This window comes from Macrotis lagotis, chromosome 1 (genome assembly GCF_037893015.1).
Source record: "Macrotis lagotis isolate mMagLag1 chromosome 1, bilby.v1.9.chrom.fasta, whole genome shotgun sequence".
Taxonomy (NCBI): domain Eukaryota; kingdom Metazoa; phylum Chordata; class Mammalia; order Peramelemorphia; family Peramelidae; genus Macrotis; species Macrotis lagotis.
In genome coordinates this window covers 356,123,101-356,149,411 of record NC_133658.1, presented here as the reverse complement: position 1 = coordinate 356,149,411, position 26,311 = coordinate 356,123,101, and the positions used below count along the sequence as shown (strand labels likewise).

The 26,311-nt window shown below is 34.8% G+C and overlaps 1 protein-coding gene across 6 annotated transcripts in view; it reads left to right on the top strand.

The window, feature by feature from the left end:
- Positions 1-26,311, top strand: part of PHF20 (PHD finger protein 20) — a 139,897-nt gene that overhangs the window by 52,552 nt on the left and 61,034 nt on the right. For 3 of the 6 annotated variants that reach the window (XM_074212046.1, XM_074212048.1, XM_074212047.1), the window contains 6 exons: positions 3,866-3,945; positions 7,110-7,494; positions 9,772-9,879; positions 10,488-10,667; positions 11,172-11,351; positions 21,118-21,393. In XM_074212046.1, coding sequence (XP_074068147.1) covers positions 3,866-3,945; positions 7,110-7,494; positions 9,772-9,879; positions 10,488-10,667; positions 11,172-11,351; positions 21,118-21,393 — 1,209 coding nt within the window. The remainder of the gene's footprint in view (positions 1-3,865; positions 3,946-7,109; positions 7,495-9,771; positions 9,880-10,487; positions 10,668-11,171; positions 11,352-21,117; positions 21,394-26,311) is intronic. The other 3 variants (XM_074212049.1, XM_074212050.1, XM_074212051.1) reach the window with 3 other exon arrangements.

The window sequence follows — 26,311 nt, the reverse complement described above, 5'->3', positions numbered from 1 at the left end:
AGTTTATATAGAATTGGAGTTAATTGTTCTTTACATGTTTGTAACTCTATCTGGAGATTTTTTTTTCTTAGGGAGTTTGTTGATGGTTTCTTCAATTTCTTTTTTTTAAATGGGGTTAAGTATTTTATTTCCTCATCTTTTAATCTGGGAAATTTGTATTTTTGTAAATATTCATTCATTTCACTTAGATTGTTGAATTTATTGACATATAGTTGGGCAGTATAGCTCCAAATGAACACTTTAATTTCCTCATTTCTGACTTCAAGCTTTTCATATTTGATACTGGTGATTTGGTTTTCTTTTTTTAAATCAGATTAAAAAAATTATATATTTTTTTACATAAAGTCAGCTCAGTTTCATTTATTAGATCGATGGTTTTCTTTCAGCTTTATTTCTCTTTTGATCTTCAGAATTTGTAATTTAGTATTTAATTGGGGATTTTAAATTTGTTTCTTTTCCAGCTTTTTTAAATTGCATTCCCAAGTCATTGATCTCCTCTTTCTCTGTTTTATTTTATCATTATTATTTTAAGAAAGATTTTATTTATTTTGAGTTTTATAAATTTTCCCCATTCTTGCTTCCCTTCCCCCACCCCCCACAGAAGGCATTCTGTTAATTTTTACGTTGTTTCCATGGTATATACATTGATCTCAGTTGAATGTGATGAGAGAGAAATCATATCTTTAAGGAAGAAAAATAAAATATGAGATAGCAGAATTTTCTATTTTATTCATATAAGTATTTAGAGATATAAAATTTCCCCTAAAAACCACTTTGGCTGCATTCCATAAATTTTGGTATGATGTTTCATTGTTGTTGTCTTGAATGAAATTGTTGATTATTTCTATGATTTGTTATTTGCTCCACTCATTCTTTAAAATTAAGTTATTTCAGTTTCTGATTACTTTTTGGTTCATCCTTATGTGTCTCTTCATATTTAATTTTTATTGCATCATAATTTGAAAAGCATGCATTTACTGTTTCTGCCTTCCTGCATTTGATTTTAAAATTTTTAATGTGTTAGTACATGATCAGTTTTTGTTATAGATGCCATTTACTGCATTGAAAAAGGTATATTCCTTTCTAAACTCATTCAGTTTTCTCCAGAGGTCTATCACATTTAAGTTTTTTAAAAGTTCTATTCATTTTCTTAACTTCCTTCTTGTTTATTTTGTGGTTAGATTTATCTAATTCTGAGAGGGAGAGGTTGAGGTCCCCCATTATTATAGTTTTGCTGTCTATGTGTCCCTGTAATTTGTTTAGTTTTCTTCTAAGAATTTGGATGCTATACCACCTTGTACTTATATACATATTTGAAAATGATACTGCTTCATTGCCTATGGTGCCTTTCTAGAAGATGGAGTTTCTTTCCTTATCTCCCCCCTCCTCTTTGTTTTTTGCAAGGCAGTGGGGTTAAGTGACTTATTAAGTGTCTGAGGTCAAATCTGAACTCAGGTCTTCCTGACTCCAGGATGGGTGCTCTATCCACTGTACCACCTAGCTGCCCCCTCCTTATCCCTTTTTTTAGTTTTTTTTTTTTTTGCTAGGCAATGGGGTTAAGTGGCTTGCCCAAGGCCACACAGCCAGGTAATTATTAAGTGTCTGAGACCGGATTTGAACCCAGATACTCCTGACCCCAGGGCCGGTGCTTTATCCACTGCGCCACCTAGCTGCCCCCTTTATCCCTTTTAATAAGATCAATTTTTGTTTTTGCTCTATCCGAGATCAGAATTGTGACCTCTGCCCATGATTTCTTATAGAACATTAATACTCCAGCACATCAATAAACCATAATTTGTTCAGCCATTTGCCAATTGATCAATATCTTCTCAATTATATTAGAAATAAAGCTCTTGAGACCCTCTTGTTGGGAACTCAAACTCAGTATTGAAACTTAAGCCAAAATAAGTGAAGAATCTTTACTTTTCTTGCAAGAAAAGGACACTTCATATCAAGAGTGTATGTTTTACAGGAGCAAAAGCAAGCTTTATGCCACTTGAATGATTCAGCCTCTCCGTTCCAGGCTCCATTGGTTTGTTCCTTTTCTGGGTTATAATTTTCTTTAACCGCCCATTTCATATTATCCCTTGATATGTTGCCCCCTCCATGTCATGCAACCCAGGATCAATTAATGTAGTTCTAATTTTATGCACAGTATGTTAGTATGGATGAAGTCATTAAGTATGCATACCTGATTTTTATATTAACCTTTATCTTACATAAGACTGGCTGGAGTTGGTTCTAGCCCTTGAGGAGAAAAATAAGATCTTAAGAGGATGCTGCCTCTATTCTGATTGACACTCTTCCCCTATTCTCCTACTTTAATAACTTTTGCTATAACTCTTGCTGATGTGTCAAGAATTACCTCATGTGGAAGCATAATAATATTAATTACTTCTTACAATTTCTAATTAAGTTATATTCTAATAGGAGAGACCATATGGGTAGGGCAGTAAAAACCAGAGAAGGGATTTAGTCTAAAAAGTCTCAAGTATCATGAGTTAAGCCATAATAGAGGAGTTCATAATGTACCCTTTACAAAGAAATGGCAATACTGATTTATTTCCTAGAACAAGAGATGAAGGAGAGTTGGGTAGTATGGATGTGACTGGTCTGGGATCTTTGGAGTTAACTAACAGTCCATATATCATTCAGGACAGTTCAACTCTTAGAATATGAATTACAAAGTTGTAGGTCTGTGAGTAGGTATCTATATAGCACCTGTCTTCAGGGTAGATTGAGGAGGGCTGGGACCAGAACTGAAGGCATGGAGGCCAGTTATGAAATCTCCTCGTAGTGGAAAGATAGATAGCCTCTAAAATATTTTCTTCATGGTCTAAAGAGTCTCCCAGGGCTCAACATGTAGTAGGACCAAACTGTAAAACATTTATTTTTATGTGGAGGCAGGATATTGGGCATACTGTGGGTTACAGGATTGAAAATGTAGAAAATCATTAGGCTCATGCATTAAATTTTGTTGAATTTGGCAGTATTGGAATGAAATAATTTATAATTTTGATTTTAGGTGAGTATATATTCTTCACTTGAATCTGAAATACACCTTTTTACTAATGGATTGGAACTGTGGATGTCAATGGAGAGCAAATGAGTTTTGACTAGAGTTATAAAATTATTGTATCATGGAACATAATTCATCTATTCATCTAGTAATGCAGCTGTATTATTGTGAACAAGACTTTTTTGTAGATCTGTTGGTGAATAGATGATTTTTCAGAATTATGGCTACTCATGGCTACCCATAAACTCAAAAGGGTCTGCTCCAATTGTCTATGACCACAATTCATTATTGAATAAATGAATAGACCTTTGCCCACTTTTCTTCTTTAAATTTTTATGAATATTTTTTGATTTTTACATTACCTACATTTCCTATTGGGTCCTACTTTCCAGAGAAGTAATCCTTATAATAATAAATTTAAAAGAAGAAAAAAGTTCAGTGAGACTGAAAAAAAATATTTAAAAAAATCTGACATTAAATATGCAGTATTCTAAACCCATGTAGAAAAGCACCACTCCCTTACTCTTTAGTGCTTTACATCAAAAAGCTCAGGTGAATATTTTTAATTTTGTTAAATCACATGAGAAATAAATATGTACATAAGTGGATAAATTTTTGTAAGATTTTTATATTGTTTTTTACATTTAGATGGTATATTTGTCCTGACAGATAAATTTCTAGTACAGAGTTCTTTTTAAATGCATACTATTTCTTTTATATTTCCCAAGTAATTTTTAATTCCTATAAATGAGGGTTTGATGGCAGTTCTCTGTTTTTGAACATTGAAAAGTTGTATCTTTCATTGAAATGCAACTATTAAACTTACTGTGTATTTTTGAATTTTAGGTACTTATACTGTGAAATTTTATGATGGAGTAATTCAGACTGTCAAACATATTCATGTCAAAGCTTTTTCCAAAGATCAGGTGAGAAACACAGTTTTTGCTTTGCATGTAGTTTGAATAATTTTAATGTTTTAATTGCTTTGAAAAAGTAAAGATATTGACTTTGTCGGTGGCAAAATTCTCTTTGATATTCCTTTAGGACTCAAGCATATAATAGCTAAAAGCTCTGCGGTTATTTATTTACTTATTTATTCATTTATTTATTTATTTAAGTTGCAAGGGTTAAGTAGCTTGTCCAAGGCCACACAGCTAGGTAATTATTAAGTGTCTGAGACCGGATTTGAACCCAGGTACTCCTGACTCCAGGGCCGGTGCTTTATCCACTACGCCACCTAGCCGTCCCCTTACTATGCCACCTAGCCGTCCCCCACTATGCCACCTAGCCGTCCCCCACTATGCCACCTAGCCGTCCATAACTACTCACTTCTTTATTAGAGAGTCAATAATAATAGTTTTCAATACTGAGTGATTCACCTCTTGTAGTCTAACACTGTGATAATTAAATGCTTCTTTTTTCCTTGTAAGTTTAGTAAATGCTTCTCAAAATATGTAACATTGTACAACAAAATAGCTAATCCACTGAAATGCAGACAGTTAGAAAATACTGGTGCTTCAACTGTCTCTTCCTTTCTGTTAGGAGCATCTGAGTTACAGAGTTACTAGCTCATCAATTGAGGTTCTACCTATTTGGGATTTATAAAGCAAATAATTTTGATGTGGGGCTTATGGTGTATTCTCCAGTCATCCTGGTTCATATCTGACCACTGGACCTAGATGGCTCTAGGGGAGAAAGTGAGGCTGGTGAATTAGCACAGCCCCTCCTCACTCAAATCCAGTTCATGTGCTTGTCATGGCATCTCCTCCCTGAAGTCTTTGAAAATGACAGACTAAACATTATCATTAAAAAGAGAGTGCTAAATTAATAACAAATTCCTTCATATAGGTAAGTATAATTAATATTATTCTAAGGTGGGGCAGCTAGGTGGCACAGTGGATAGAGTACTGGCCCTGGAATCAGGAGGACCTGATTCAAATCCGGCCTCAGACACTTAATAATTACCTAGCTGTGTGACCTTGGGCAAGTCATTTAATCCCATTGCCTTGTCTGGTGCTGCCATGGTAATTGCAGGCATGACTTGAAATTCAATAAATCTCAGAGCTTTTTAGGAGTGAATTAATTAAATGTTAGACCAAATACACAGGCTAGTTTTAAGTTGGTAATTTTGTATGACTCTCAAATGTTATAAATATTCAAATGGCCTTGGCAAAAAAAAAAAGGTTTCTGCACCCCTGCCCTGAACACACTCTGGAGAGTTTTTCTATCTTCCTAATAGATTTTTTCTTTTTTGGAAGTAGTCATTCTTGGACTCTTTTCCTCATCTGTCTTTTATCTAAATGACTGAATGGGCATTGCCTCAGTCAAATTGTTACCTGAGAATGACCTAACTTAAAAAAGGTTAATGAATACCACTGCATCCAGGGTCACCTGCAGTTGTCTTGATCCATATCTGGTCACTGGATCCAGATTGCTCTGAAGGAGAAAGTGAGGTTGGTGACTTGGCACAGGACTTACTTAACTAAGACACAGCTTTATTAGAGAACTTGATTAACTTAGGTAATTAAAGAAACAAAGCTTGATTAAAATGATCACTTAGTTGTAGAAATAATGTATTTTTTTTTGATCCAGTAAAAGTAACCCTCACCCAAATTCTTACCAAGTGTCTTGGGTAGATGTATATCTGCCCATCAGTCATTTGAATTGTGGGCTAAATTCCAGTGAGGTGCTCTTGAGCAGTCTAAGATTTTGAAATCTAGTTTCAAAGGTTTGAATTCCTTAACTGTAGCTTGTCTTATAGAGGCCTCTTTGCATTTGAAGATGATAATAAAGGTTCACAGGCATTTCTTGAAGAGTAGAATTACCCGGTACTTTTGCCCTGTTCCTATACCTTGGAAATAGATGGAATGAAAGAAAGATAGACTAAAAGACCTAAAGGAAGAAAGAAAGAAAATTTATTATGTTCTGAGTCTGTGCCAGGCATCTTGAACTTTACATTTAATTCATTAATTATTCTGAAAGGGTGTAATTTTGTTCTCTATTTTCATTGTTCTTAACATCTTTATGTGGGTTATAATGGTTTCAAAAAGAATATTCAATTGAACCAAGTAATAGATTAGGAAAATTCTTTTTTTTAATTGCCTCAACTTTACCATATGTAATATTATTATTTTACCTGGACTTTTATTGTAGGAAATAACTCTTTTTCCACATCCCGTGCCATGTATGATCATATACTTTAATCCTTTTCAAGATTTAACTGTGCTGTTTACTTTTTGGCTAAGTTGCATCTTCTTTGTTAGGGTGTAGGAGTTCTGTGATTCAAGCTCTCCAATGCTTGAGGATCTCAGATTATTTAGAATTTTTAGCCTGGGTCTTCTGAATGAATTTTGTCTCCAGATTAGTTGTTATTTGGATGAAAAGTGCTTCCTTTCCCTTTGTTTTCTTTTTTCTTGCTAGGGCATTTAGAGAAAGTATCTTATAGCTTGAAGTTTCAGAAACTTGTGGGTTTAGGAGGTTTTATTGTTGTTAGATATACTTGATTGATAATAGCAGTCTGTGATTGAGAGGCAGAGAAATTGTCTAAGACACATATCACAGGTCCTTTGCCCAAGCATGACCTTTACCTTATTCCATAGACTCTTTCCTGGTAAAGGAGTTTGGCTTGGAGAATAGTTTTGGTCAATTGAAGCACTCATCCTTTACTTGGTAAGGATCATTTTCAGGTGACTCACATAAGATATTCATAAAAAGGACCAAGGAAGAGTTTGGGGCACTGCCTGCATATTTTAAAGAAGTTCCTCTGATTATGTCTCTAAAACATGAATTGAGTATAGAATGGCATGTTATTTATAGTACTTAGCAATTTCTGCATAAAGTAGTAAATGCTTTACAAAATTGGAGAACTGAATTACAAATCCATTACTTAGTGGCAAACTTTTTTTTTAAAGTCTTGAAGATGTCTTTAAAAAAAGTATTTGAATACCTTTTTTAAACAGTACAGTGTTAAATGGAGATAGAATATATCATCTTAAATTTATTTATCTTTCCCCCTTTATAGAAGGCTTCCAGTTTAAAAAAATGTAAGTAATCATGAAAATATTTCTTACTGCTATTTTGCCTGTTTTAGAATATCGTGGGCAATGCCAGGCCTAAAGAAAAAGATAACGAAAGCCTTTCATCTCCTGATAACCGAGAGAAGTTTAAAGAGCAGAGAAAAACGCCTGCTCATTCTAAGAAAGACAAAGATGACAAGACTTTAAAGGCTGAAAAGAGACCTAGACAGCCTGACAGAGAAGGAAAGTTAGTGAGTCCTGAAAAAGGCAAGGGGTCTGAAAAAGGTCTGGCGAAGAATGAGAAAGAAGACAAGGAAAATATTTCAGAAAATGATAGGGAATATTCTGGGGAGACCCAGGTAGACAAGAAACCTGAGAATGACATTGTGAAGAATACACAGGAAAATCTAAGGGAACCCAAAAGAAAGCGAGGCCGGCCCCCTTCCATACCTCCATCTGGTGAGTTGTAAAGAGCATGTGTTTGTGTGTGTGTATGTGTGTGTGTGGTTGCAGAAACTTCAACGTGACTTTTTCTGCAGGAAACAGTATGTTTGTTGTTGGTGCAGTGCAGTTGTGGCAACTAAGACAATTCTCACTGACTTGGAAAAGTTGTTCTGTAATGTCCAGATGCTGCTTCTGTGATCATAATATGTACAAAGAGAGTCGATTTGTGCTGTTGTCCTTAAGCAGTGATATCAGCAAATAAAGATTTTTTTTTTTTGCAACTCACATGCACAGTTGCATTTGGAACTGCAGTGATAGTTATGAAAGAAGAAACTTTGATGCAGATATAAAATATTTCAGTGCATATTTGAATAATTTGAGTAATTTCATTTAAGTTGTTTTATTGGCAACTGCTGAAACTCAAACTAAGTCAATTATCCATCAAGGAGAAGAGTTTCAAAATTAATTCAAAACTGTAAATACAATAGGAAATGTTAGTCCTTGAAAAGAGTTTTTAAAACTGTTCTAGACTTAGGAATTTTTTTAATCCAGGGATAGTTTTGAAAGATAGTTTGGAAGACTACAGAGTAGCGTGGTATTTAATCAATCTTTAAATTGTATCTCTTATGTTTCTAGACAGAAGGCAATGTACTATAGCAGAAAAGGACATCAAAACAAAAGTTACATCTTCAAACTTGCCATGTGTGTACTTCCTGGGCCTTAGTTTTCCCTTATGTAATATGATAGGGTGAATTAGATGGTATCTAAGGTCCCCTGTAGCTCTGTAATAGTCTAATCTGTAAGATAGTATTCTCTGCTTCAGTGGGTAAGATTCTGTTACAACAGACTCTTAAGAGATTATTCAAAGTATTTTGTTGTCTTGGAATTTGTTGTAGGAAAAATTACTTGAATGAATTCTGTTCAGGAGGGTTTGGGAGATCCTTGGGTTAAATATATTTTTGGTTGAAATGAATGTAATCTATGCTTGACTTAGGAATGTGTTTTTTGTATACCCTTTGAATAATAATATGTTGTTTAGATCTATATATGATCAAGATGTTCACAAATCTAAAAATAATTTTGGTTGTGTGTGTGTGTGTGTGATGTATAAAATCCCTGTTGAAGAACCAAAAGGTTATCTAGTTCTTTGATTCTATTTCCTTGTCCCCTACATTTTATGGGAGAAAGGGAGGGGAGGGAGAAAGGGGAAAAGAAGGAGGTTGAGAGGGAGAAGGCAGAAGCCTTCTGGGTGAAAATCAGCTCTAGATGAGTCTAGCTGTCTTCTTGACTCTTAGCTTTCTTGAGAAGGTAGAAATAATCATTTTTGCTTAGAAAACAAACAGTAAAAAACAAACAAAAAGTAACAGACATTGTTATATTATGCCACTTAAGAATTAGCAATAAAGAGAACAAAGAATGAAACAATAACTAGAGAGTATATTATAACAGCAAATTCATTTGAGGTTTATGGAATTGTTTATAGGATATATTAAAATTTACTCACATTTCCTAAAGTTAAAGATTACTTTTACTTTTTTGATTTTACAGATAGAATTTGAAAGCCATAATGTAAAAGCATGTATACTTACTAGTCAGTCGTTTCATTGAGAGTTCTTATGACAGCCTTGACCTTGGGAAATAGCCTGATAAAGTCAAAAGAGCCTTGGCTTTGGAGTCAGAAGTTCAGAAGCTGATTCTTTAATGTGGAATCTGTGGTACTTTGAGTATAACTTTCCTAGGCCTAGGTTTTCTAATCTGTAAAAGGAAGAATTTGAACTAGAAAGCTTCTGAGTGAGGGCTATTTCAGCTCTAGATCTATTATACATCTAAAGGATAGGAGAAATGACTTTTTAACAATAATTATATCAAGATATTAATTTAATTGTTTTCATAGCACTTTAACATTTTAAAGGAAGTAAATTATTTTGACATTTTAATTCCAAAGCTCTGGAGAATACAAATATGAGTTGGGGTAAAGAAGGTTGAACTAAAATGTTAGTTAGCAATAAAACAAGAGAAAAGTGGAAAAGAATGTACTGCTTTGTATTAGTTGTCTACAATCTGTCAGTAGCTCTTCTAAGGATAATAACATAATGAATACCTCTCTTCTACCTTTATAAGAGGCAACAGTGAAGGAAGAAGAAAAATTGGATATACTTTTCTTAGATAAAGTTGGTTATAAGAATTTTCATAAAGAGGTATTTGTTCTTGAATTTGTCAATGTAGTTGACTCAGTAAGAAATCAGTGTTCTTCTCATTTTTTAAAATTTGCTTTGATTTTTTTTTCTTTAGAACCTAATTCCCAAACTTTGCAACCAATTACATTGGAACTAAGACGCCGGAAAATATCAAAAGGAACTGAAATTCCGTTAAAGCGCCCCAGGCTTGAAAAAAATTCATGTGAGTATTTTGTGTGTTTGTACACGAGAGAGAATCTCAAGCTTGTTTGATTAGAGCATGGTTTTATTTAACAGCTTTTATTAGCCTTAACTAATGTTTGAGAAGTCACTATTTTAATTATATACTATTTTGAGGGTGGGTTAATAGCATGGTATTTGTACACAAAGGAAAGGTACATTTGATTTTGAACATACTGTGATATAAGTTTAGTGACGTGGCAATTATTTTAGTCTTTCATTCTGAGCAAAATGCTGTATAAATCACATTATTGATTTTAGAAACTGGAACATAAAATTTTGGACTCTTAAGGAGTCTCAAAATAGAACTTAATAGCTAGAATTTGTTAATGACCCCCATTATGAGTATTTTCAGACCATAAAATCTTTATATAAAGTAAAACCTTCCTTAGGAAAGCAAGATCTTATCCTTTTAAAAAAAGTATAAAATAGGAAAATTTTTCTTTTTTTGTGCTGGAGTAAGATTCCATACATCTTTCTTTGAGAAACTTAAAATAGGCAGTTAATCTAGCTCAGAAAGTCAATCTTAGTTATGATATTTCTGTGTTAAAATTAGTCACAACTGACTATAACTTTGATAATGGATTTTAGCTCAGGAAAAACCAAAAGCCTACCCAGAAAATAGCGACAAAGACTTGACCAGGAGACGATCATCAAGGCTTTCTAATAGTGGAAGCCATGAAATCCTAGATGCAAACTTGGTCATATCAGATGTGATTGACAGTGCTCCTTCAGAAGATAACCTGCTTCTTGCTAAGAAATCTGAAGAAGGTAACAATCTGTTTGTCCTGTACTACCAGTTTACTGATTTTCTGGTGACTTATATGTTCAAATGAGGAAAATGGGAGTTTAATAAGAAATCCTCTTGAAATAAAATTCTTCAATGTGTTGTGATTTGGTTAAGAAATTTTCCAAATGTTGTGATCAGGTTTCAGTAAGAGTTTCAGAACTTGGTTTAATGTAACATTTAATATGATTCTACCATTTTGTAAAACAAACTAGATTGTATTTGCTATTCTTTATTCTTCTATGTTTTCACCCTCAGTGACTAGATCCATTTCTTGCTTAGCTCCACTTTTGTTTCTATCAAGGAATGATGGCACTCCTAAATGTGTATTTACTTAATTTCAGCTTTGGTTTTTAATAATGTAATGCATAATGAAATTTTCTTAATCTTTTTTAGAAAATACCTGTCTTTGTCTTGTGTTATCATGATTTTTGTGTAGTTTTTTTGACTGATAAATGTATGGTTGCTAAGCTTTTTTTTTTTTTTAGGTCAATTAGAATCTTCTGTCCAATTTGATAAAAGCTCATCTGAACTAACACACCAATCCTTTGTGGCTGAATTGGAGGCTGTAGCATTTGATTTGAATTGCAATTCAATGGAAGACAAAGCTGTAGATACTGAACTATCCTCTTCACTTGCTGATTTGAAAGAGATTTCTGCTGTAACAGGTTCAGATTTAGCCTTAACAAATATAAGATTTGAATATTTTCATTTGTGATGAGTTTCTGATAAGAGCTTTCTCAATATTCTAATAATACATATTTCTTTGCTTTTGCCTTGGTTGCTTAATTGAACAAATTCTGCATAACTTATAATAATGAACTTTCTCTTTTCATGTAATATATTTATAAGTCTGCATGTGTTGGGGTTTGCTTTCCAATTGTGATTGCAATTCAATACCTAATGCACTTAGAAAATTTTATTTGGGTATTAAACCAAAATATTTCTTTCTCTCAATGCCCTTCCTCTTATCCAGATGTTGAAATAGTCTAAAAATATTGGACAAAGCATTTAAAATTTTGTCTTTGTGTACTGTGGGAAGTTAAAAGTTGAAATAGAAAAATGTTTAAAACATAAACTTGTACTCATCTTGAACATATTATAAAGTCCCAGATCACATAAGGTAACCCACTTTTCCAGTAGAATCCAATAGGAATATGAATTGTAGTAGAGTTAATATTATTCACTGGAAAAATTCAAGGGAAAATATGTAATAGTAGGTCCATCTCTACTTTGGAGTTTATTCCATCTAGAACTCTGAGGTGAGTTCCCATCATGCTTTTTGACTGTACCTCTTGGGGCCAGTGAAAGAATTTTGTGAAAAATATTTTTGCCCTCTGAACTTTTTCAATCCAGTTTGAGTTCTTCTGACTCCAGGCATTTTCACTGACTGTCCCTCCTCTCTCTCTCTCTCTCTCTCTCTCTCTCACACATACACACTCTCTCTCTCTCTCTCTCTCTCACCCATCCCTCCCTCCTTTTAACTCCTTCTCTAGTCTCTCTTCCTCCCTTCTTCAGTTCCCCCCTCACCCTTTCTCCTCTTCCTCTTTCTCTCCTTCTCATTCCCCCTTGCTCTACCTCTCCCTGATAGAGTGGATACTCTATTTTCTCCCTCTTCATCTCCTACTTTCTATGGCTTTCTTCAAGTCCCTCTAAAATTTCATCTTCTATAGAAAGCCTTTCCTGGTTCCTCTTAATTTAGGTGCCTTCCAGCTCTGTTGATTATTTCCAATATATCCAGTGTATAGTTTGTTTTACATACTTGTTTGCTTTGTTGTCTTCCCTCTTAGATTGCAAGCTCCTCAATGGCAAGGGCTGTCCTTTTACCTCTCTTTGTATCCTCAGTACTTGAACTGGTTACTGGCACATTTTTGTTGTTCAGACGTGTCTGACTTTTCATGACCCCATTTGAAGTTTTCTTGGCAAAGATAATAGAATGGTTTGCCATTTCCTTCTCCAGTTTATTTTTCATATTGAGGAACTGATGCATATAGTTAAGTGACTTGCCCAGGGTTACACAGCTAATAAGTATTTGAGGCTGTGTTTGATTGAGTCTTCCTGACTCCAGGCCAATGGTCTGTTTACTTCACCAAAACATCAAATTTTGAAAGATATTTTCATGTAACAAGTTTTAAGGGCCTTAGACTTCTTGTATTTAATACTTTCTTTAAGCCTTTGTAGCTGCTTAATAGGCGCTTAACTTTTTATTGACTAACTTTAGCAGAGAATTTCACAAATGAACATAGATGCCTATTTTAAGATTAAAGTCTTTGTAAAGTTTTCTGGTATAGAAAGTACTCAAGAAACTTTTTTGAGATGAACACTAGAAAAACAGATGAAGGCTGTGTGAATGCACAACTGGTGTGGGGAGTGAGTATATATTGAGAGGTTCTCATAATGTTATACTTGTATATTCAGTAAGCCAATAAAAACATCTTTTTAAAAAAAGCACTGTCAGTCCTATTTTGCATTTATCGTATTGTAAGACCCTGGATTTTGAAATTAGGTTATTTAATATAATTTTAATGTGCTTGTCATTTTAAGCACAAAATATTATTTTGTATCAAATGTTAATATCATTTTCATAATATTGAATAAGTTTATGTGAACCAGTTCTATTTTCCCCAAAAAAGTTTAACTTCAAATATTGAAGATAATATAATTTCAAAGTGAAGGTGAAATCTATTAATAAAACAATAACAAATTTTGAAAGTGGTTTTGGTATTACAGGTTTTAATAGCCTTAGATTTCTTATACTTTTAATACATTTTTAAGGCTTTTTTAGGTGGTGTATATAACTTGTATACATGTAGTTTCATAATAACTGCTTTGACTTATCCCTACTGTTTATTGTGTTGAGTTAGTGTCCTGCAGTAGATTTGGAATCAGTGGAGGTTTGAATTTTGCCTCACCTGCTTAATTCCATTGTACATTAGGCATGTCTTTTTAAGGGCTCAGTTTCTTTCTTTATAAATTGGAATGGGCAGGATTAGATATTAAATCAGTCAGTAAGCCTTTGATAAGCACCTTACTATGTGTTGCAGGCTAAATGAGAGTGGGAATACAAATGGAAAAATGAGGTAGTCCCTCTTCTTATAGGGCTTATCTTCTGTTGGGGGAATATAACAAATTCACAGAATATACATATAGGATATATGCAAAATCAATAAAAATGATTTTAGTGAGGGTGGGGTTAATCATTATGGTACTAGGGTATCTGAGGTAATAAGAAAAGGACTCTTTAAGGAGGTAGCAATTGACCTATTGAAGGGAGTTTCAAGGAGGCAGAGTGTAGGAGGTGGGACATGCCAGAAATGGGGTGTAACCTGTGCATGGAGGCTGGTTAAGGACTATTTGGTTTGGGGGACAATAACTAGGCCAGTTGGACTGCAACATAGGGGATGTAAAGGACAGTAATGTGCACTCAAGCCTGGAATGTTAGTCTGGAACCAGATTGTGAATGGCCTTAAATGCCATTAGAGAAGCTGACCTTTCATCCTAGAACCCATGGGTAACCATGAAATGAAGTGACATGGATTGACTTCTAGCAGTGGTAATGCAGGATAGAGTGGAAAACAAAGACATTGGATGTAAGAAGGCCAAAATTAAGTAAACTATTGTAGCAGTCTCTATGAGGAAGGCTTGAACTAACTTGATTGTACTGTAAGTGGAATAGAGGTATAAATGAGAGATGTTGTGTTAGTTGAATTCCATAAAACTTGGCAACTGATTGGTTATAAGTGGTAGGAAGGAAAAGCTGAGCATGACTCCCTAGGTAGGGTACCTATCATAGTGGAACCTAAGTAGGAATAGGGAGAAGGTGAGTTTAGGAAGAAAAATAAAGAATTCTGTTTTGAATATGATAAGTTTTGGCTGTCTTTTGGGTTATCTAGTTTGAAATGTCCAGTCTGGTCAGAGATGAGAGGCTCTATCTTTTAGTTTCCTTTTGGCTTTGAATCTTACAAAGTTGTTCTGGATAGAAATCTGTGAAACTTAGGCCTCTTCAGGATTTTATTCTGTGTAGCTAGATGAATGATTTAAGTTTTCTGTTGTTTTCATCAGAGCTCTTTGCTTTATCATGTTCAAGTAATTAAGAGCTGACTACTTATTGACATTGTGGGGGGAGTCTTAAAATCAGACGGGTCAGTTAATTCATTTCAATTTTGAACAAAGCCTGTATGTTGTTTCCCTCACACTGCTTGCACTTTTATTTTTTTAGGTTTTTGCAAGGCAAATGGGGTTAAGTGGCTTGCCCAAGGCCACACGGCTAGGTAATTATTGAGTGTCTGAGACCGGATTTGAACCCAGGTATTCCTGGCTCCAGGGCTGGTGTTTTATCCACTGTGCCACTTAGCCGCCCCTTGCTTGCACTTCTAATGTATATTTAGTGTGCTTTGTTAAACACTTTATAAAATGTGGTTAATAAAAATATTCCCATTTGTAAAGAACTTACAGTTTAATTATGAACAATGTAATTTGAGTTACATGCTTAAAAATGAAAAGATATTCTCTATGACAGATCAGACATATTCTTTTAAAAGTTTACTGTCTTGCAATAGCCAGGTAGCACAGTGTATAGAGCACCCACCCTAGAGTCAAGTGGACCTGGGCTAAATCTGGCCTCAGACATTTAATGATTACCTAGCTTGGGGGGGGGGGGGTGGCTAGGTGGTGCAGCCCTGGAGTCAGGAAAACCTGAGTTCAAATCCGGCCTCAGACACTCAATAATTACCTAGCCGTGTGGCCTTGGGCAAGACACTTAACCCCACTGCCTTGCAAAAAACCCCACCAAAAACCTAAAAAAAATTACTTAGTTGTGTGACCTTGAGCAGGTCACTTAACCTCATTGCCTTGCAAAATAACAAACAAATCTAAAAAAAAGTGTATTGATTTTTATACCTTAAGGTTTACCCTCTCACCATTCCTTTAGTTGTTTCAGATATTTCTTGGGTCTATGAAGATATCCAAAGATAGCTTAGGTTAGAAATTAAGCCAGTAACATCTTACTTACCATTAACAGTTTGATGTTTTGAATTTCTAGAATCTTCTTTTAGAAATTTTGTATCCTTTTGTCATAATAATAATAATAATAATAATAATAATAATTTATTTGCACTTATGTTAATGGAGTATGCAGAGTCCTCCCCATTTATATGTAGCTTGTATGGTCTGGGCCTAAGTTTTGGAAAGTCATTTAAAATCATTCAAAATCAACTAATGTAATTTTAGCTAATTTGAGAGAGGATTTAGGATAATAGAAATGTTATGTTGTTGTGGCTTGACTTGTAGAGGAATAAAGAAAAATTATAACTCCATTAGAATTTTCTTGTGAGCCAGTAGTTTTTAGAGATATTGAAAGTCAGGTTAGCTAAAATTGGGGAAGATCGAGATAGTTCATCATAAGATAGGTATCCTACATATACTTGAACAAGATTCTATACACCTTCTCTAATGAATATACAATAGATCAGCAAAGGTGGGCATATTGTGGAATGATAAATTATAAAGAGCACTGTATTCTACTTCTGTTGCTTTTTTTTCCCCCAAGGCTATTGGGATTAAGTGACTTGCTCAGGCTCCCATAGCTAGTAAATGTCAAGTGTCTGGGGTGGATTTGAAGTCAGGTTCTCCTTACTCCAGGGCTAGTATTGTATTGACTTTGTCCTACCCTGTTGCCAGTCCACTGCTCCTTTTAAAATGTCAAATGAAAGGCATTCATTAAATTAGGTGTATTTTATTCCTTGGCCTGAACAATGGGTGAATCTTTTGCAATTTATATAATTTTACAATTTTTACTTTTGCAAGTAGGTACCCAAAAAGAGATCATAAATCCATTGAGGTATTGATAATAAGAATTGAGAAATGTGTAGGTTAAATAGGAGGAAAGACTGATTGATAGTGAAAAATGTTTAGTTTCCATTAGTAGGAAGGAAGTCATAAGATTTTCTTATTATATGGTGCCTCGTGGGAATTTTCATGTCCATGACACTTCTAAAGATTCATGCATTGACCAGGATTTGTTAGTGAATAAACTGGTGTGAATCACTGTGCAGCTATGTTAATCCTTCCCATATCTGCCACAAACTTGATATTATTTTATAAAATTAAATTTTATGGATATCTTCTGTTTTTGCATCTTGTCCTGTTTTTTCAGATCAAAAAGTTCAGCCTTGTTTCTTAGTGCCTAGTTGGAGCTTAATTTTCTGAATTCTTAATCACAGGGTATTTCAGGGATACAAATATTAATGAACCACTTAGGTTTCCTTTTTTAAAAAAATTAATAGTTTGTTTTTTTCCGAGGTACATATAAAAACAATTTTTAGCCTTTGTTTTTTGCAGTTTTGAGTTTCAAATTTTCTCCCACCTTCTTCCTCCCTCATTCATTGAGAGGTTATTAATAAAGGTTATTCGTGTGCAATTGTGAAAATATTTACTAGTCATTTTGTAAAAGAAAACACAGACCCCCCCCAATATCCTACAACAACATGAAAAATAAAGGGAAAAAACCCACCCCAGTGTGCCTCAATCTGCATTCAGATTCCAACATTTCTTTCTCTAGAGGTGGGACAACATTTTTCATCATAAGTCATTCAGAATTACCTTAGCTCTTTGTTTTCCTGAGAATAGGCAAGTCATTCACAGTTGATCATTGTACAAAGTTGCTGTTACTGTGTACAATGTTGTCCTGATTCTGCTGGCTTCATTTTTTGTCAGTTCATAAAATTCTTTCCAGGTTTTTCTGAAAGCATCTTGCTCACAATTTTCTTACATCATAATAGTATTTCATCAAATTCATATATTACAACTTGTTCAGCCATTCCTCATTTGATAGGCATATCCTCAATTTTCAGTCCTTTTCCACCTCAAAAAAGAGTTGCTATAGATTTTTTTTTTAGATTTTTGCAAGGCAAACCGGTTAAGTGGCTTGCCCAAGGCCACACAGCTAGGTAATTATTAGGTGTCTGAGACTGGATTTGAACCCAGGTACTCCTGACTCCAGGGCCAGTGCTTTATCCACTACGCTACCTAGCTGCCCCTATAAATAGGTTTTTCTAAAAAGATTCTATTTCCCCCTTTTAAAAAATCTTTTTGGAATAAAGACTTAGTAGTGGCATTGCTGGATCAAAGGATTTGCAGTTCTATAGGGATTTGTTCATAGTACCAAATTGCTTTCCAGAATGGATGGATCAGTCCACAGTGCCACCAGCAGAAACACCTGGGTTTTAAAGAAACTTCTAGTCTTAATAGGAAACAAATTTTCTATGTCAAAAAAGCTAATACAGAGTAGAATGTGAGGTGCATTCTTTATCTTTGGTCCTGGAGGAATGGGGAAACTGGGGCCTAGTGAGGTGACATGACACTGTTCGGAGTCATAAAGTCAAGAGTTAGCAGAGGTTTTTATTTTATTTTGTTTCTTTTAATTAGTTTTTGCAAGGCAATGGGGTTAAGTGGCTTGCCCAAGGCCACACAGGTAATTATTAAGTGTCTGAGGCCGGATTTGTATTCAGGTACTCCTGACTTTAGGGCCGGTTCTCTATCCACTGTGCCACCTAGCCATCCCAGTAGCAGAGTTTGGATGTGAATATTTTCTCCTGCTTCTTAGTGTAGTGATTTTCTTCCTCTACTAGTGTCTTTCTTAGGAGAATGAAAACCTACATTATATTAGTAATCCTCAAAGGAATTTCTTGTTAATGTAAATGCAACTTGTAAGATATTTCAGTCAAACTTTTTTTTTAATGAGCACACATACAACAGTTATAATTGGGGACAGCTAGGTGGCGTAGTAGATAGAGCATCGGCCCTGGAGTCAGGAGTACCTGAGTTCAAATCCGGCCTCAGACACTTAATAATTACCTAGCTGTGTAGCCTTGGGCAAGCCACTTAACCCCATTGCCTTGAAAAACAAAAAAAAACAAAAAAACCAGTTATAATGTTCCACATTGCTCTTGCTGTCATGCCCCCCCCCCAAGAAAAACTAACTTTGAGCATTCCTATGACTCAAATAATTAGTCATAGCACGGTTGATCACTGTCCCTGTAATGATATATCCTTACATAGAATAGGATACTATTTCTATAGTCAAAAAAGAGAGAAAATCTTGAGTACTTCTTCCTATATAACATACTCTTGAGGCATGCTAGGGAGATAGTTTTATTATAATGTTTATTTTAGTTTCTTTATACATTCTTTCCTGTTTACTTTTAAATTTGATCTTTTTCCACAGCAATGTTGTATTTAAATACTTTCATTTTTACTAGGAAGCAGTAGTGTAGAAAACAAATTTTTCCAGTGATTCTGCTTTTCCTTGTCTTAAAACTTGGTTTTTTTTTTTTTCAGGAGCCTTAATCTCAGATTTTCCTTGTTTTTATTATTATTTGCTCAGACCAGGTCTTAAAGGAATAAGGTCATCCCTAGAATTGATTTTAGCAGTAAGCTACTGTTGCCAAGATATAGTATTAATTAAAGGTTTGTTTGCCTTAAGCAAAATGAAATTATTCTTTTTTGTTCCCCTTTCCTTTCTTCTTTCATTCCTTCTTTATACTAATTGTACATTCTTTTAGCATTTTGTGGATTGATCTGGCTCTCATATAGCTAACATTGAACATGCTTGGAGCCTTACTACTTTGTGAAGTGACTTAAAACAGTTTGAACATTACAAGGTTGTTCTCTGCCTTTTAATATATTTATTGTTGTGGCATATATTGGGATGGCTTAATAAGTGTTATTGATAGCATTTCCTCTGTTACCTTGGGTGTCATTTCCATTCTGTTCAGGCCAGGAACAAATAATAGTGAGTTAGAATCAATCCCGAGTCCTGAGAGTTGTGTGGCTTTGTTATAACTTCTGCTTTGTGTAGCTTTGCTTTTATCCCTAGAACTAATCAATTTGCTAAATGTACAATCTATTTTTTTAATATTTATTTGTCCTACCTTTTCTCTCTCATCTAAGTATTTGATTTGGAGTGAATTGCCCTTTATCTGCTAATTTTGTCCTGGGAGGAAAAAAAAGTGATTTCTAGGTATTTTCTTAGATTTTTGTCTTTTAAACAAATCTCTGCTGTGCTGTGTTAACTCTTTAAAGAAAAGCATTCTTTAAATAATAATTATAGTGTTCACATGTAATCTAATGTTAAGTTTGAACCATTTAAAAGTAAAATTATTCAAAAGATTTAAATGGAGAACTTTTAATTTTAGTGAATTTGTTTTTAGAAAAGAAAGAACTGGAATTGCCAAAAAATTAATTGAATTCAGTGCTCAGCAACCAAAAAAAGGAAATCTTTGGAGAGAGAGAGAGAGAGAGAGAGAGAGAGAGAGAGAGAGAGAGGGGAGAGCGAGAGAGAGCTGAATTCAAATCCAGTCTCAGATGCTTACTAGCTGTGTCACTCTGGGCAAGTTGCTTCCTTCTACTTATCTCAGTTTCCACAGCTGTAAAATGAGGAAAATAACAGCACCTACCTCCTAAAGTTATTGGGAGGCTCAGATGAGATACTGTTTGTAAAAAGTGTCTCACATTTTGCTTTACCTAAAGTAAGAGCTATATAAATGTTTATCCTTTCCCTCAGATTGTTAGAGAAAAGCCAGTTTTGTATATTCTTTGCCAAGATAATCTATCTAGTACATTTAACATGTATTTGCTTCTTCTTCTTGAGAAAAGGCTATTGTATAAAATAAAGTTCTTACACTGTATGAATTATGAATTATTCCTAATATTTTGTATTTGTCATAAATTTATAGCCTTACATTTATGTTCTTGGAAATTTGGTGAAACATTTCTGAAAGTTAGCTTAGTAGTTCCAAATCATTTCCCTTTAGTTTTACTTTAATCCAGAAACAATAACTCCCAATAATTTGCTTCCAGAGAAGTGTTCATTATCTACATTCTACCATGTTTCCTAATTCAGATGAATTAGATTGTTGATTTTTCCTGTTTTACGTATAGTTCTGAAATCTTAAAAACTCAGTGCCAAAACTTAAGTTTTACTTAACTCTCCTTTAGTAGAGATCTTTTTGAAATTTCTTAGTTTGCAAACATTTTCTTTTAATCAGTCTACAAAAGTGCTGCTGAGTCCATACATCCCACCCCAGAGTCAGAGTGATGGTAACTCCTGGCCTAGAACATCATTAAGAAATAAATGTAGGTTCAGCTTCTCTTTAATTCTTCCATTCTCGTAGCCCATTTTCTTTTCACTCTGGCCTCTATTCTTTCATTGCCTGGCCAACATCCCCTCCCCTTTCCCCCCATGGTTACATCTGGCTGAAGGGCTCCCTTGGAACAGTGGAGTCATAGTGCAGGCTGATCTGTTTCATAGCTATGCATGCCTAGTGTTGCACATCAATGATGTTTTTGCATGCATGTTCTTTTGTGTTTCGCCTGTCAGATGCTAGCTAATCAATATAGGATGAGCAACAGGGATCTTTGTTTTTATTCTTACAGTAACAAATACTTTTAAGAGAGATGAATTTGTTACTTCAAAAGCTCCTACTATCGACCTAGACCACAAGTTTAGATGCTCGTTCACGGACTGTTTAAAATTCTTCCGCAAAGCTAAACTCCTGCACTATCACATGAAATATTTCCATGGAGTGGAGAAGATGCCAGAATTTGAGGAGAGTTCAATGAAGAAGCACATCCAAACAAGAGGTTCTTTAGCCTCTGAAAAGTCCAATCAAGATATACTGACCAGAAAGCGGATCACTTCTAGTTCCTCACGTAAGTATTTGGGTGCCATATTGGTTAATGAATGGTTTCTGATACCCAGTTCTTATTTGACCACTTTTTTCTTTTTGCTAGTAGAAATGGAAAACATACATGAGGTCTTCTCCTTGTTTCTCTTACTGATTACCAGGGAAGTGACTATAGTATTAGAACTGTCTCTGATTTGTTGAAAGCATTTCCTTTGGAAGCAAGAAGCCAGAGTTCTGTTTTGTTGTTCTTTGCTTCCTGTTTGGGGGCTCTCTTAGTTAACTCATAAAATGAACATCCTATATGACCTACTAGAATAAAAGAAACTGAAATGTTAGATAATTTCCAGTTTTGGGTAGAGCTCTGGTCTTGGAGTCAGGAAAACCTGAGTTCAAGTTCTGCCTCAGATACTTGAACCTTACTAGCCTTGGGCAAGTTACTTAACCCCTTTTACTTGGGGAAAAAAAAAACCCCAAAAAACCAAATCCTGGAACTTTATGTGACTTTCCACAAATATATTAAATTTTTTATTGAGAAAATCCCCTACCAATCTTATTTTAAGCCTTCAGACTGTTTAAAGGCTTCCTAGGCTAGCACAGTGCCTAAAATACATTTGCTTTTAGTTAATGAGGGCATTTTGTTTTTTGTAAATCCTTCTGAAACATTGCCTGCATAATGATATAAATTCTTTGCCAAAAAGGAGTTTCTTTTCTTCTTCCAATGAAGAATAATACAACAGTGAGCTTAATCTTGCTCAGATTTCATATAAAACTTTACTAAGGTGTCCTAGTTGTGTTTTTATTTCACTGGAATTGCTATAGACAGAATTCTCTGACAATATTGTTTTATTTGAAGTGAACTACCAAATCTTCTGAGAGTTCTCTGGTCAGTGTATTCATTCATTTTTTTTTTTAAACATTTTAGCATAGAAGACTCAATTGTGGTTTTCTGACAACCTTTATAAGTTGATAGAACTCTCAGAAGTAGTCCAGGCTGGTGGGTGAATCTTCTGAACTTGCTGGGACTGCCCTTCATCAGTTTCTTCTCTTTCACCTTATCCTCTTCTCTTACCTCTATGCTTTTTTCTGTTTACTTTTCCTCCCCTGATCTCTATCCTATTGTTTTGGGGGCTTGTAGTCCTAATAGAATTTCTAAATACCTTATCTCCTAGATATTATAAACATTTTGAACAGTGTTCAGTTTGGTAGCATTTTCTGAATTTTTGATTTAAAATTGTTTAAATTTGACTAAGATGGCCTTAGATTTATTTCTGTCTTTTATCAATATTGTAAGCTGATAAATTCACTCAGAAATAAGTTCATATTGCTTAGTTAAAAAATAAATAAACCATACTGATCAATGTTATTTTTTTTTGAAGGGAAGAGTAGTAACTCATTCCCAGTTTGTATCATCAATTTTATACTGCATTCAGTAAAGGGTTGAGATGCATAGTGGTTAGGGAGCTTATTTTGGAATCAGGAAGAACTAGGTTCAGATCCTGCTTCTGATACACAATAGTTGTAAGATTATGTACAAGTCACTTATATTTTCCCTCCCTTATGCATTTCTCTAACATTATGCTAATATTCAATGGTGAACTGGGAGAGAGTTTTCTTCACTGATGGAATCACAAATCTGGAGACTTCTCCATCTTTTCAAAACAGACTTCAAGGAAATACATACTAAATGACAAAACTAAGGAATCCTTCCCACTCCCCCCTCATCTCTTTTCTTCCTTGGTCTTCATTTTTCCTATGTAAAATGAAGTATGCTCTTTATTTTTTGAAGTTTTTTTTTTTTTAACTCAGCTTTCTTCTACTTCAGCCCATACCAGATCTAAATGTAAATGAAAGGCAATGTGGGCTTATAGGTGAGAAAAAGATATTTTAGGTTCTTGAGAAAAGTTCCATGGCCTGCTCTGGTTTTCCTAGAGACTTTCCCATAGTAGATATTGAAATAAAGTGAATCTGGAAACTTAGCAAAAGAGAGAGTATTAAAGGGGTAGGAAGAAACATGTTTTAAGTAAAAGGAGGACACTAAAAACTTCTGGCCTCATGAATAAGTACATTTTTAAAGAAAATCACTTTATACAAAAGCAGATTTTAATTCCTCCTTCTCATTATTATGCATTTTGTTCTCTTGGGGTTAGGAAAGAAGGAGGGAAGTCAGAGGACCAAGACTGCTTTTTCTCCTGTATTGAGGAATTTGATTCTGCACTTGATTTGCAGGAGGCAATGAAAATTACATCTTTCTCAGTCTAGGTGGGCAATTAGAGAAAAAACCCACCTATACTGACTTTTAAACTCAGAATTCTATGGATCTGCCCCAGATGGGACCTTCAAAGTTATCAAGACCAATGCCCTCTTTTTTTTAAAGATGTGGAAACTAAGGTTCACAGAAATTGGTATTTGCCCAAAGTGACAAAGGTTGTCAATGGCTTATATGGGTTGTAAACCTCTGGTGCCAAAGCCAGTGCTTTTGGTATGGTAAACAAATACTTGAGGGGGAGCAGTGTTGAGCCCCCCAAGCAGTAATAGCACAAAACTAGCAGCATACTGAATGAGCTGTAAAGAATGATCCTTATCCCATCAGAATTGTTGGCATTCTGACAAGAGAAGCAACAAGGATTGTCCTTTTGGGCAGAGTGGGATTAAAAAGGGGGTAGTCCTCTCCTGAGAATATTCACAACCCAAGAGTCTGCTCTTTCTTTGTCCCTGGATCAGAAAGCTTTACTTTGGAAGAATGAGTTCCAAGGGATTTGTGCCTCCCAGAAGAGAGTTCATGCTTATATTTCTCTGGGCCATAGTTTTAAGGGGTGATTATTCTGTAAGCATTGCTAACTTTGTGTAGAGTAGGATAACCAAAAAAATCCAAACTAAATCCTGAAGTATTTTAGAGTACATCATTTGATGCTTTGCATTTCAGCCAGCAGACACATTTTGTAGTTCATTTAGGATGGGAACACTTAGGTAAACTATTCTTTCATGCTTCTTCCCTTTGGAAAGTACTGTATATTTTAAGAACAGTTTATTTACTGCAAACCTTCCTTTGCCTCTAAAAGGGAGAAAACAAATTAGCTAAGAAGAGGGGTAGGGTGTGGTGCTTGATTGGGAAGAGGGAATAGATTTGTGTAAGGTTAGAGGTTTTGGATCGGTAAAAGTTAGAGGGAGGTAAAATTTAGCTCAATATAAGAAGACTTTCTAACACTGGAGGGCTTTGTATTTCTTCTGTCCCTTGATGTAGCCAGCCTTCTGATGGCAGAGGCAGAGCTATTCATTTGTGTTTCATAAATCTTTGTAAAATTGAATTGGTATTGTAAAAGGAATTCATTCTTTGGTCAACTCTCAGATTCTATGATTTTCTGACAATAAAAATACATGTTTGTTAACTCTGATCTTACATATTGGTCTCATAATCTAAATTTCAGTAAATGAGTAGACTGTATTCATATCAGTGAGGTGTGTGTATTTTTTTAGGTGTGTGTATTTTTTTTTAAGTGTATATATTTTTATAAAACGATTACCCAGTTTGTTTTGTGTGTATCCGAGTAGCTGATAGCTATCCCTTTACTCGGTTGTTTCTGTACTATCTTGTGTTTCTTTGTTTAAACAGAGGGGAAATTATTATTTGATTTCCACTATTAAAACATTGTATAATGTTCTTGTCCCGTTCTAAGGAAATATAAAAATCAAAGAATTTCTTTCAATATGGAAGCAGTATGAAATATTAAATAATACTTGAAATAAGTCAGGAGCTCAGGTTTAGATGCCTTTGTTTTACAAGGAGAATTTTGTTGTGGTGATCTTTTTTCTGATGGAACATAGATCATGTCTTCTGATCATCACATTGAGTTATAACAGTTCCAGGAAAAAAACAAGTTTTAAAACCAAATTGTACTTTGTTTCCTTGGACAAGGAGATCAGGTCAGTTCTGAGGCAACATGCCACGTGTGGTATGCTAGGCCTCTGGACTTCCCCTGCTTGGGGTACAGCCTGATCTCTCCCATTCCCACTCAGGTGGAGAACAGAGATCTTTGCAGCCTGGAAGGAAAGGAGAGATCAGCAGCCAAGTGGAAGCAACACCTCCATTCATGTAAGTTCACATCTCATTGGTAGAATTCTAAATTACAACATAGAAGAATCATAGAATCTCAGAGTTGGAAGGGGAGAGAAGGGTCCTTATATGTATATATAATCTAGCATACTCATTTTGCAGTTGAGATCCAGTAAAGATGGAAATCACTTGCCCAGTGAAGGTCACATGGATAGCTAGTGTCAGGGATAATCCTGGGACTCAGGTTTCCTGGCTCCTGACACTGTAATCTTTTTGCTGTAACATATCATCTCCAAGTTCACAAATGGAGTTTTTTTCCCCTACTCAAGTTCCAGGGATTCCTGATATATGAGATAGGTCTGTTGGAAGTAAAGTTCACTTTGATTAACTAGGCAGATGATTTGGCATTGGGGGAAAAAACCTGGGTGTTCTGTATATTTAAATGATACACATTTTCCTCTTTTTTGTCCTCCCTTTACTCTTTGCCTTCTCCCTCAATTTCCTCTCCTCCTTCCTAGATGTCCTGTGCCTCCTTGCAACCAATTAATGTCTGAGATTAGATTATTTCTCTTCTCAATTCAAAATTTATATTCCCCTCCCTTCAGAGAATGATCAGTCTTATAAATCAAATTGACTCTAAAGTCTGAATGGGCCAAAATAATTTAAAATGGAATTCATTTCTCATGGTAAACTGTCACCTTAGTTGGTCTCTTTTTATTCCCTATTTTAATTTTTTTATTTTTTGATCGAGTAGGTGCAAATACTTATTAAGCCTTACAAATAAAATCAACCCTAAGCTTTTTATCACAACTCCTGATTCATGGAAATTTGGTTTCTTATTTGCAGGCTAGAAATTGAATTCATGATTAAAATGAGTCTTTCTTTGCAGAGC